The 12,500-nt window shown below is 41.3% G+C and overlaps 2 protein-coding genes across 3 annotated transcripts in view; both read left to right on the plus strand.

The window, feature by feature from the left end:
* The window catches only part of LOC118766831, an 8,715-nt gene extending 339 nt beyond the window's left edge, over positions 1-8,376 (plus strand). The window contains exons 2-5 of the mRNA XM_036510660.1: positions 2,322-2,538; positions 5,644-5,976; positions 7,155-7,496; positions 8,207-8,376. Of these exons, the coding sequence (XP_036366553.1) occupies positions 2,391-2,538; positions 5,644-5,976; positions 7,155-7,496; positions 8,207-8,301 (918 nt within the window). The 5' untranslated portion in view covers positions 2,322-2,390 and the 3' untranslated portion in view covers positions 8,302-8,376. The remainder of the gene's footprint in view (positions 1-2,321; positions 2,539-5,643; positions 5,977-7,154; positions 7,497-8,206) is intronic.
* The window catches only part of LOC115221789 (guanylate cyclase soluble subunit beta-1), a 44,535-nt gene that overhangs the window by 31,843 nt on the left and 192 nt on the right, over positions 1-12,500 (plus strand). The window contains exon 11 of one of the 2 annotated variants that reach the window (XM_036510657.1): positions 3,005-3,027. The exons of the other annotated variant lie outside the window; for it this stretch is intronic. The gene's annotated coding sequence lies outside the window, so the exon portion shown is untranslated. Of the gene's footprint in view, positions 1-3,004; positions 3,028-12,500 lie in introns of those variants that run through there. 2 annotated transcript variants of the gene reach the window in all.

The following is a 12,500-nucleotide window of genomic DNA, read 5'->3' on the forward strand; positions in this document are numbered from 1 at the left end:
TACACCTTCAACTCCTTTATTTTAAATTTGCATTCTTCCGGTTTTTAATGAAATTTAATGTTAAATGTCGGTGTGTGTGTGAGAGAGAGAGTATTAGTGAATGATGATGAGAGTGTGTGTGCATGTGTGCGTGTATGTGTATGTGTTAGTGTGGGTATGTGTGTTTGTGCGTGTATGCCGGAGGTTTATAAACCCAGCGGAAGTTTTTGGAATAGCTATGCAAAAAAAAAAATGGTTAAGCAGCAAGTCGACATCCCACCTGACCGGAAGGGAGACTGGAGCAACGTGAAATGAAGTGATTTGATCAAGAGCATAAATGCATACATACATGCATGCATGCATACATACATACATACATACATACTAGCAGGTGTGGCTGTGTGGTAAGAAGATTGCTTCCAAACCATACGTTTCCGGGTTCATTTCCCCAGTGTGGGTACCTCGGGAGGGTGTTTTCTACTACAGCCTCAGGCCGACTAAATCCTTGTGAGTTGATGTGGTAGACGGAAATTGAATGAAGCCCGTCGTATATATATATATATAAGAATATATATGTATTTATCTATATACGTGTGTGTGTGTGTGTGTGTGTGTGTGTCTGAGTGTGTGCATGTGTGTGTCTGAGTGTCTGTGTTTGTCCCCGACCACAGCTTGACAACTTGCGTTGGTGTGTTTACGTCCCCGTAACATAGCAACTCAGCAAAAGTGACGGATAGAATAAGTACTAGACATCCAAAGAATAAGTCCTGAGGGTCGATTTGTTCGACTGAGACCCGTCAAGGTGGTGCTCCAGCATGGCCGCAGTCAAATGACTGAATCAAGTAAAAGAATAAAAGAATATGTAAACTTTAACAGCGTCTCCTTCGAAAGGGTCACCTTGCGCAGCAATACACTGCCCCCAGCGTCCTTGCCACCTTGCGATTGCGGCCTGGGAGTCGTTTGGCGTAAGCGAGTCGAGGACCTTACGCTCTGGATCTCGATAACCGTGTTAAAAACGGTCACCTTTCAGCTGCCTGTTCATCTTGAGGAAAGAGATGGAAGTCCGCAGGTACTGAATCTTGCGAATAGAGCAAATGCAAAAGCAATACCATGCTGAAGCTCAAGAGTGAGAAGACCTTAGTGTCAGGGTGACAGGGTGCCTTGTCGTCTGATCCTCAACATGAAGAATGGGTCATCAGCGTCACGCTGACAAAGTTCTTGACAGACTTCGATGCGATGTAATTTCTACTCAACTGACGAAAGGCAATGAAGAAAGTAGGCAGAAACACGCCGCATGTCCAATTCAGACGTTTCGATTGCCTGCGCGACAAACCAGCAACATCACGTGGAGGCGCAATGGCCCAGTGGTTAGGGCAGTTTAAGGCGGCGAGCTGGCAGAAACGTTAGCATGCCGGGCGAAATGCTTAGCGGTATTTCGTCTGCGTTACGTTGTGAGTTCAAATTCCGCCGAGGTCGACTTTGCCTTTCATCCTTTCGGGGTCGATAAATTAAGTACCAGTTACGCACTGGGGTCGATATAATCGACTTAATACCTATGTCTGTCCTTGTTTGTCTCCTCTGTGTTTAGCCCCTTGTGGGTAATAAAGAAATAGGTTAGGGCAGTTACGATTCCCAGACCGGGCCTGGTGTGTGTTTATTGAGCGAAAACACCTAAAGCTCCACGAGTCTCCGGCAGGGGGTGTTGGCGACTCCTGTTGTACTCTTTTGCCCCAACTTTCTCTCACTCTTTTCTTCCTGTTTCTTGTCCCCGACTTCCTACGCAACCGCTGAGCCTGGATGCGCATTCATCCATCCGTCGATGCTCTCGGTGTCGAGGGTTGACCTGCTTTCTCTTTTCTGCGGGTCTTACGAATAGCAAAGGACCACGTTTCGGACTTCTCCCATCTTGCGAGCTCTGGGACGAAGACCGCTTCGCCCAACAGCAACAGCAACCAGCATCATCAACCATGTCACTGATTGTCATCCGACGATCCCCGTGCACAAGCTGATAAATTTTCTTCACATTTCCGGGGTTGACGCACGAAGCAGGTCTCCCAGATCGCTCATCCTCTCCCAGGAAAGATCTTCCGCTTTTGAAGTGACCGTACCTTTCGAAACATTGCGTGCAACCCGTTGCTTCGTGGTCCTAAGCTTGCTGAAGCAGGCTTAGAGTCTCCGTAGCAGACCTCCCGAGTTTAACGCCAAATTTTACGCTCACTCTCTGTTCCAACTTCCTGTCCATCACAAAATCGCAGACTGAGCTTTCTTTTTATTTATTTCTGTTTTTTGTTTGTTGAGTACTTTTTCACTAATTAACTAATTACTTTTTTATCACTTATTAGTTTCATCATATTTCGACAGGAAGAACTATTGCCAAATTTTCTCTAATTCTTATTTGACCTGGTTCAAATATGTCACGTGGTTACAATGCTTTCGTTCGAGGCAGTCGACGCTCGTTTTCTCTAGCAACCAACATGGTGACGACGACGACGACGATGATGATGATGATGATGATGATGATGATTATATCTGTGATGATTCTTCCATGCTCGTCACTCAGTAAGTTCAGATTAAAAACAACAAATTTATTTCTTCAACATTTTCTCTCCCTTCTCTCGCACTTACTCTCTCCTTTTACTGTTTCTTTCTCTGCCACGCTCTTACTCATCATATAATATATATATATATATATATATATATGTATATGTATGTATGTATATATATTTATATGTATATATATATATACGTAAGTATATGTATATACACCTATACGTATATATATATATATAGATAGATAGATAGATAGATAGATAGATAGATAGATAGATAGATAAGTTTCTTTATTGGCCACACAGGGCTGCACACAGATGGGTTAAGTTACAAGGTAGAGGTTTTCTTTTGGGGGATGAAAAAAAAGGGGGTGGCGTAGGTTTTCGATCAAGAGGGATCGTAAAGGGGAAGAAAAGAACAAAAAAATAAATGAATAAATAAAAAAGGTAGATAGATAGATAGATAGATAGATACATAATACATGCATACATATGCATGCATGCATACATACATACATACATACATAGACATACATATATGTGTGTCTATGTGTGTTTGTGTGTGTGTGTGTGTGTGTGTGTGTGCGTGTGGGGGATGGGTCATTTGTATGAATTTCATAAATGAGGCAGAACTCATCACAGAAGAACTGTACCTGGAAACAAATAAGCACAAATAATCTTCAGAAGCCTTTTAACATGACTATCCAATGAATCAGACGTTACAATCAATCGCTGCTTGAATACCGAATCGGAAGTGTTGACAGACTCGCACCAAATGTTCTTTATTAATTTTTAATATAATGCTGGCTTTGGTGGATTTGAGATTATATGGTGTTATGGGAGTGTTCACTGACCTTTCTCTCAACTACACCCCATGCGTAATAGACGAGTGGATTGGGGCCTGGTGAGCCAAGAGTTTAGGTGTCTTGGAGAATATGATCATGAATGCATTGAGCTGGCAGAAGCGTTAGCACGCCGGGCGAAATGCTTAGCGGTATTTCGTCTACCGCTATGTTGTGAGTTCAAATTCCGCCGAGCTCGACTTTGTCTTTCATCCTTTCGGTCGATAAATTAAGTACCAGTTACGCACTGGGGTCGATATAATCGACTTAATCCGTTTGTCTGTCCTTGTTTGTCCCCTCTGTGTTTAGCCCTTTGTGGGTAGTAAAGAAATAGGTATTTCGTCTACCGCTATGTTGTGAGTTCAAATTCCGCCGAGCTCGACTTTGCCTTTCATCCTTTCGGTCGATAAATTAAGTACCAGTTACGCACTGGGGTCGATATAATCGACTTAATCCGTTTGTCTGTCCTTGTTTGTCCCCTCTGTGTGTAGCCCCTTGTGGATAGTAAAGAAATAGGTATTTCGTCTGCCGTTACATTCTGAGTTCAAATTCTGCCGAGGTCGACTTTGCCTTTCATCCTTTCGGGGTCAATTAAATAAGTACCAGTTAGGCACTTAATCCCTTTGTCCTTGTTTGTCCCCTCTATGTTTAGACCCCTGTGGACTAAACATAGAGGGGCCTTATGAGATGGTGCATGGACGTGTTTGAGGACGTACGGTCCTCCTTTGCATACCCTCTCTATTCAGGGCCTCACACGTTTCCCCAACACTTCTGTGTAGATAGCAGCATTGACTTTTGGAAGCACTCCGTCGGTTACGACGATGAGGGTTCCGGTTGATCCGAATCAACGGAACAGCCTGCTCGTGAAATTAACGTGTAAGTGGCTGAGCACTCCACAGACACGTGCACCCTTAACGTAGTTCTCGGGGATATTCAGCGTGACACAGAGAGTGACAAGGCCGGCCCTTTGAAATACAGGTACAACAGAAACAGGAAGTAAGAGTGAGAGAAAGTTGTGGTGAAAGAGTACAGCAGGGATCACCACCACCCCCTGCCGGAGCCTCGTGGAGCTTTTAGGTGTTTTCGCTCAATAAACACACACAACGCCCGGTCTGGGAATCGAAACCGCGATCCTCCAACCGCGAGTCCGCTGCCCTAACCACTGGGCCATTGCGCCTCCACGGCATTGACTTATACGCCTTGTGTAAAAAAGGAGAAAGTATAACCTCTCCCTCGTTGTTGATGGCGCCCAGAACTCCGACATTTGCCCTAGAGCTTATTATGCATGGCCATTGGAACCTCATTTGGCTCTCTGCGTGACCATCTGTTGTTCCTTCTATTTATCGTTTTTTTTCATCGATTAAAACCAAAGCATTCCAGCCTCTTCGAGCTTTCACTTGTTTAAGAAGCACTTTGCATGGATCGAACGATTCTCTCTCGTCACAACCGACTTAAGCTGGCCTCTCCGAATCACATACGACTTGTACCGGATGTCCTCATGCTCAACATTTTTGATGGGGTATTCTGAAACCTCGAAGTCCTTAGCAATGTATGTGATTGATTTTCAGGATTTTGACTGAATGTTTCTGCAGCTATATTTTATATAAATTATGTGTTAAGATGGCTATATGATCCAAGCATGCCTTTTGCGATTAGTTCTTTTCGAACTTTGAGAACGAAGAATCGAGCAACTTTCAGGGCGTGAGCTATCTCTGTATCATTATGCTGTGCTTTTAGGGCTACGATAACAGTGAACCTTTTTATTTTGGGGGTCAGCCTGAAATCTGATATTATTTATCTTAAAAGTAAGGTAAGCAAAAGAAGACAGAAAAAAGTTACAGCTTTTGAAAGAGGGACCTCAAAATACTAACGCATCCTGAATGTGTGTATGTATGTATGTATGTATGTATGTATGTATGTATACATGTATGTAGGCATGTATAGATAAATAGATAGATAGATAGATAGATAGATAGATAGATAGATAGATAGATAGATAGATAGATAGATAGATAGATAGATAGATAGATAGATAGATAGATAAATCATCAAAGGTAGAATCAACAAAGAAGTGTCCCGTCCAGTGAGAGAAAAATATCGATTGAATACACAAACCGAAAGAGCTACTTATAGTTTCATGCTTTTATGATACTTGATCAGATAACTTTCGGGTTTCGCGTCTAAAGTAGAAGCGATAATTAAATCTGTCTTTGAGAAATTGTTTCCGTCCCATTTTTCGTGTATTCATTCATTGATTTGTTCCTCACTCCTAGATCGTGTTGAAATGACAAGCCTAAAACCATTCGAAGGATTTGGGGAAGATGGACCAACTCAAATGAATATAACATGTCACCTTGAAGCAGAAGACTTATCATTCTTCAGACTCAGACGTAACAATGAAGTCGTTGTTGATATTGGTTTCCACGATGGTATGGGGTTTTTTGAACTTGTTCGTGCTCTGAATGGTTTCGACTGCAACTTACCGCAATCGAGAACAATTAATGGAGTATTAAAATGCTGGAAAGAAAATCTAGATTGCGCTGATGCAGGATCCTATACGTGTGAGATATCGGATGCAAAGAGGTCCAAATCAAGGATGCTAAAAGGTTAATTTTGTTTCATTTTAGGGAGAAAAAAATAGTAACACTCTTACTGCTAATACTACTAACACTACTACTACTTATAATAATAATAATAATAATAATATAGGCGCAGGAGTGGCTGTGTGGTAAATAGCTTGCTAACCAACCACATGGTTCCGGGTTCAGTCCCACTGCGTGGCATCTTGGGCAAGTGTCTTCTGCTATAGCCCCGGGCCGACCAATGCCTTGTGAGTGGATTTGGTAGACGGAAACTGAAAGAAGCCTGTCGTATATATGTATATATATATATGTGTTTGTTTGTGTGTCTGTGTTTGTCCCCCTAGCATTGCCTGACAACCGATGCTGGTGTGTTTACGTCCCCGTCACTTAGCGGTTCGGCAAAAAAGAGACCGATAGAATAAGTACTGGGCTTACAAAGAATAAGTCCCGGGGTCGATTTGCTCGATTAAAGGCGGTGCTCCAGCATGGCCGCAGTCAAATGACTGAAATAAGTAAAAGAGAAAGAGAAAAAAATAATAATAATAATAAAACAACAACAACAACAACAACAACAATAATAATAATAAAAATAATAATAATAATAAATGCCGTGATGCAGTACCAGGCAGTGGCTCTCATCGCTTCTGATCTTAACTGGTTGGAAGTGTTATCATGTACATTGTATTATCATGTGTTATCATGTACATTGGTATAAAAGATGGGCTACAGCAAATATTCTGCTCAATACCACAGATTTGCTTGTCAGTTTTTTTACCGTAACCAGTTGAGCATGTCCCTTAGTGGCTGACGATATGTGCATCTCTGATCACCATAGCGAGCAAAATGCTTACCGTTATTTCGATCGTTCCAACATTCTGAGTTGAAATACCGTCGAGGTAGATTTGCCTTTTTCCTACCCAAGAATATCCGATTTATTAGCTTTGGTGGTTCGGCCAATATGCACTAGAGCGTCCAAAGAATCCCTACATTCGCTCCCCCAGTTATAGCCCTATTCTATAGTTTTATAGCTACAAAGATTAGTTGAAGCCCTGGAAACAGTAAACATATTGCATAGTAACATGTCATCTATTTTGATTAATGTTCAAAGTTTTCGTTTTATATCAACATCGCAATTTGTGTCAAAGCATCCATCCAGTATGTTATTTTGAATCTTATTATCTTAAAATATATTTTCTCTACAGTGAAATCTTTTGTCAAAAGGCTTGACCATATTAATACACCTTTAGAGACGAAGGAGGAGAAGAAGGAGGAGAAGAAGGTGTCTACCTTCAGCTGTTTGGTATATGCTTCTCCAGATGCTGACAAAACTGTCACCTTTAGATGGACTGTAAAACATAAGATTAAAAACGCTAAACCACAGATGACAGACAAGAAAATACTTCTTCCGAAAACTGACCAACATTGCGTACCAGTACAGTCGCTATTTAAACACGCGGTAACTGATGAAGACAAAAATGGAACAAGTATCTCATGTTCGGCATTTGGGAGAACACTTTCAGAAGACGTGAATATCTACGGTGCAAGTAGGCAAATATTATTTTTCTTACATAGTTTCGTATCCTATTTATTCTTAAATAGTTTCGTATCCTTTCGTAGTTTCGTGTCCTTATTTTCTTTAAAGGCACCGGTGTTGCTCTGTGGGAATACGGTTGCTTCACGATTCAGTCCCACTGCATGGCACCTTGGACGGGTTTCTTCTATTCTATCTCCGGGTCGACCAAAACCTTATGAATAGATCTGATAGACGGAAACCGAAAGACGCCCGTCGTAAGAAGACCGACAGTGTGTGTAACAGGCTTTAAACAATAAGTATTGGAGAAGATTTCTTCGACTGAACTCCCACAAGTCGGTGTCCCACCTTGGCTGCTGTCCAATGACTGAATCAAGTAAAATCTAAAAGAAAAACAGATATAGGCAGCAATCGCTGCTACATCATCTCAAAACCACATTACAAGGCATCAGGCCAAAGAAAGAACCTCTTCAATCCACACTTCAAACATCACATCAGACATCATATCAAACATCACTTCAAACATCATATCAAACCACACGACAAACGTATGAAACCAAACAAGATATCACATCAAACTGCATCACGATAAAAGGTTGGGAAAGTATGAAAGCCTATTGGTGACAACAATAAAAGTGAATTCAGTTTCTTTGTCAGACACTAAATCCCATGTTTTGATGCAACAAGTATTATTCCAGCCTCCCTGATTTTTTGTCTTTACAGGATCTGGCAGCCCCATTTCTGCTCTACTACATACAGCATGGTTTTCTGTCTCCAGACTTTCTCTTCTCTTTCTGGCTCTTGCAAGTTGCCGCTAGCATCATCCCGTTTTTGCTCCAGTAATTATAAAGAAGGTTTGTTTTCCCATCTTATTCCTTCTAATCTCGCTTCTCCAATGTTGTTTTTTTTATCAGTTTACGTACGTTCAAGTATACATACATACACACACACACACATACGCACATATATACGTAGTCTGATCAATGAATATCCGGACTGTTGCCATAGTGACGAAGCTAAAGCAGAAAGAGCAAAGCTTTGAACTCTGCAGTGCGCGCGCACTGAGATTTAACACACTAGTTCGCTTCTGCTGTTTGCAGCAGTGCTTGGAAGGAAGGTGTGTAGCATGTACTCTTATCATTGACCATCCATGCGAGAGTAAGTTTTTATGGCGATACATGCCCAGAGACCTACGCAAAGTTGCCGAAAGTGTATGGATAACATTGTATGAGCTGCACACAAGTGTTTGGGTGGTTCAGACATTTCTAAGAAGGGCAAAAAAATGTCGATATTGTCGAATGTTCTGGGAGACCCGGAACCAGCAGATCGTCCAATCACCACCCGTGTATTATCAGAGGATGTGCAGATTATTTACGGCTCGTTATCGCTGAATATTTGGATATGACACACGCGCATCTGCCAAGTTGGTGCCAAAACTGTATGAATGTATATATATATATATATATATATATATATATAATATATATATATATATATATAGTATGTCATATATATATATATATATATATAATATATATATATATATATATATATATATATATATGATGTATATAGATATATATATGTATATATATATATGTATGTATATGTATATATATATATATATGTATGTATATGTATATATGTATGTATATATTATATATATATATATGTATATATATAATATATATATATATATATATATATATTATTATATAATAATATATATATATGTATATATATATAATGTATAATTAAGTGTGTGTATATATATATATATATATATATATTATTTGATACTTTGATACTTTGATAGGTTTCGGCCATTATTGGCCCAAGCCATGTCTAACTTAATAGCACAACCTGGTGAAGTCTTTCAAGTCAGAATTTGGGCACTATGGCCCACTCAAGTAGAGAGTTATTGTTTACAGAGACATATCCGGGTGTAGGGGGTTTATCCGGGATTTCTTGAAGGAATCTGTCCAAAGACTTCTTGAACCTATAGGGTCAGTTTCTGTTTTAATGTGTTTTGGTGTAATGTTAAAGAGAGCGGGGCCAATTGAGGTGAAATAATTGTGCCGTATTGTTGTTATGAGATGAGAGTACGATTTTTGTTTTGGCGGATGGCACGGGGCCCAATCCTTGGATGTACCTTAAAGGTGATGCCAACATCATTGGGCAATGCTGATGGAATATTTTCCACATCATGCAGATGATGTAGCGCTCACGACGACGTTGGAGAGAATAAAGTTTTAGCTTTTCTAGTCGACCCCAATAGTCGAGGCCTGTCATGCCATCTATCTTTTTTGTGATTGCCCTTTGAGGTGCTTCAACTTTTATGATACCTTGTATTGTGTGGGTAGACCACAGTGGACAACAGTATTCAAGGTGGGGTCGGGCAAAAGTGGAGAAGAGAAGGATAATGGTGTGGATATCTCTCGACTGGAAAGTTCTGAGAATCCAGGAACACATTCTGCGGGCCATGTCAACTTTGGTGTTTATATGAGTGGCCCAGCTTATGTTGTTGTCCACAATTACTCCCAAGTCTCTGATGTTGTTGGACGCCGCGAGAGTTTCACCTGAAGGAAGGGAGTATGGGAGTTTCAGGGCATCCTCTTTTCCAAAGTGGATTAACTCAAATTTATCCTCGTTCAGCAGCATATTGTTTTTTTCTGCCCATTGGATAACAGCCAGTAGATCTGACTGAAGGCATGTCCGGTCACTCGCCTCATTTATGACCTTCTGTAGCTTGGATCATCTGCAAGATTTTTATGTTGCTGTGCTTGATGATGTCATTAATGTCATTAATGTAAATGATAAAAAGAAGTGGGCCCAGCACAGTGCCTTGCGGAACGCCACTACTGACTTTGGCTGGGCTTGATTTTACCCCTTCAATTACAACATGTTGAGATCTGTCTGTCAGGAAACACTTGATCCATTTCAGTAACTTTCCAGAGACACCAATGTTGGATAGTTTTTTCAATAGGATCTTGTGATCGACCCTGTCGAAGGCCTTACTGAAATCAAGGTAGATGACATCGGTGTTGGAGCCCTCTCCCAAAGCTCTCAAAATGTCATCAAAGTGATGCAGGAGCTGCGTTAGGCAGTCCCTTCCATTACGGAACCCATGTTGGTTGGAGATCAGCCGTCTGTTGCTTTCCAGAAATTGGGTTATTCGAGATCTCACCACCCTCTCAAATACCTTGATGATATGAGAGGTGAGTGAGCTCAAACGGTAGTTCACTGCAAGGGACTTGTTTCCCTTTTTGAAAACTGGGACAACAGACTGGGACAGAAGGTTTTTTGGAATATAGCCAGCATCCAGTGAGTTTCTCCACAGATTAGCAAGGAGAGATGCAAGTTGGTGTCGACACACCTTCAGGACACAAGCAGGGAACCTATCGGGGCCTACTGCTGAATTGTGTTTTATTTCGGTTATCGCCGCTAAGACATCAGGGGCACTAAACGTTATGTCCGATATAGTGTGTTGGGGGTTGACATCACTGATACAGCCCAGATCGGCCATATCAGGATTGCTGAAAACAGAGCAGTATTGTTTCTGCAGTATCTCGGCCATGGATTTGGCATTATCTTGGAGAGTGCCAGTTTCATCAATTAGAGGGCCAACAATGGAGACAGTGACCCTGCGTTTCCTCGCAAATGAAAAGAACACTTTATGGTTGAGTTTGATTTTTTCAATGGCCCACTTCTCCTCAGCCGATCATTGGTTATTGATGAGGGTCTTCATGCATTGTTGGAGGTTATATTTTTTGGATTCAAGCAGTGCGATAGCCGTCGAATGTGTGTGTTGCTGTTGGCAGTACTTTAGTTTGTTAATTTTTTTGTTTGTTCTTTTTATTTTTCTGATAATGGTTTTTCTGTTTTGGGGGATTCTGCACTTTTTGTTCACAGGTCTTGGTGGGGAGTGTTTTGCACATATGTCTGTGACGGTGTCTACAAAGATCTGCCAAGATGTTTTATGGTTGGTGGAGATGTGTGTATGTGTAAAGGACCAGTCAACATGTGATAGCTCGTTCCTGATTGCATCCCAGTTGGCATTATGGAGATCCATGTTGTCAAATTGGGGGGGAGGGAGGTCACTAGGATTAGCTTTCGGCTGGTGGAATTCATGTTACAGAGAACCATGTCATGGTCTGAAAGAAGGGTTTTTCCACTGTAACGTTATGTATAGTGTTAGTGTCGTTACTAAACACTAGGTCCAAAATGTTCTGATGTCTGTTGGTGCAAGGACAAGTTGGGACAAGAAAAACTCATTCGTAAAGTCGAAAAGTAACTCTGCTGCTTCTTTGTCAGCGGTTGAGGCGGGAGTGCTTGGTTTCAAACAGTTTGTAGTCAGTCAACACAGGGTAGATTGAAGTCTCCCATCATGAGTATGTTGCTAGAATGGCACTGTTGAATAAAGCACTTAATGCTGTTGAGGCATCTTTAAAGCACAGTATGGGTGTTTGGGGCGGCTATAGAGCCCAATTATGTCTGGTCATTGGCTTTGTTGTGCACGGTGACTGATTCACAGTAGCCGTTGGAGAATATACTATTTCCATCTGCCGTAAACGAATCATGCAGGAAAATGGCAGTTCCACCCTTCCTCCTGCCGATACGATCCGCGCGGATGGTTGTGAAATTCTTCACTCTCACTTCGGCTTCCAAGTGGGAGTTGTCAAGGTGGGTCTCAGTGAGAATGAAGAAAGGGATGTGGTGTGGATGGTTACCAACCCAGTCTTCAATGAATTGGACCTTCCATTTTTGTGCATTGATGGAAGGGCTGACACCTTGTGCATTGAGTAGAAATGTGGAGGTTAGTGTAGTGGCTGGTTTTGACTGTTGCAGGGGGCTTGGATTTTTTGTGTGTATTAGTGGCAGCAATGTGGGGAATTGGTGCACTGGGGTAATAGCATAGGATGGTGTTGAGTGATGGCTAGAATATTTTTGTGTATCTTTTTTGCCATGTTCAACATGGCTAAATATGTCCATATAGATATGAAATTGTTTGTCTATA

This window comes from Octopus sinensis, linkage group LG18 (genome assembly GCF_006345805.1).
Source record: "Octopus sinensis linkage group LG18, ASM634580v1, whole genome shotgun sequence".
Lineage (NCBI taxonomy): Eukaryota > Metazoa > Mollusca > Cephalopoda > Octopoda > Octopodidae > Octopus > Octopus sinensis.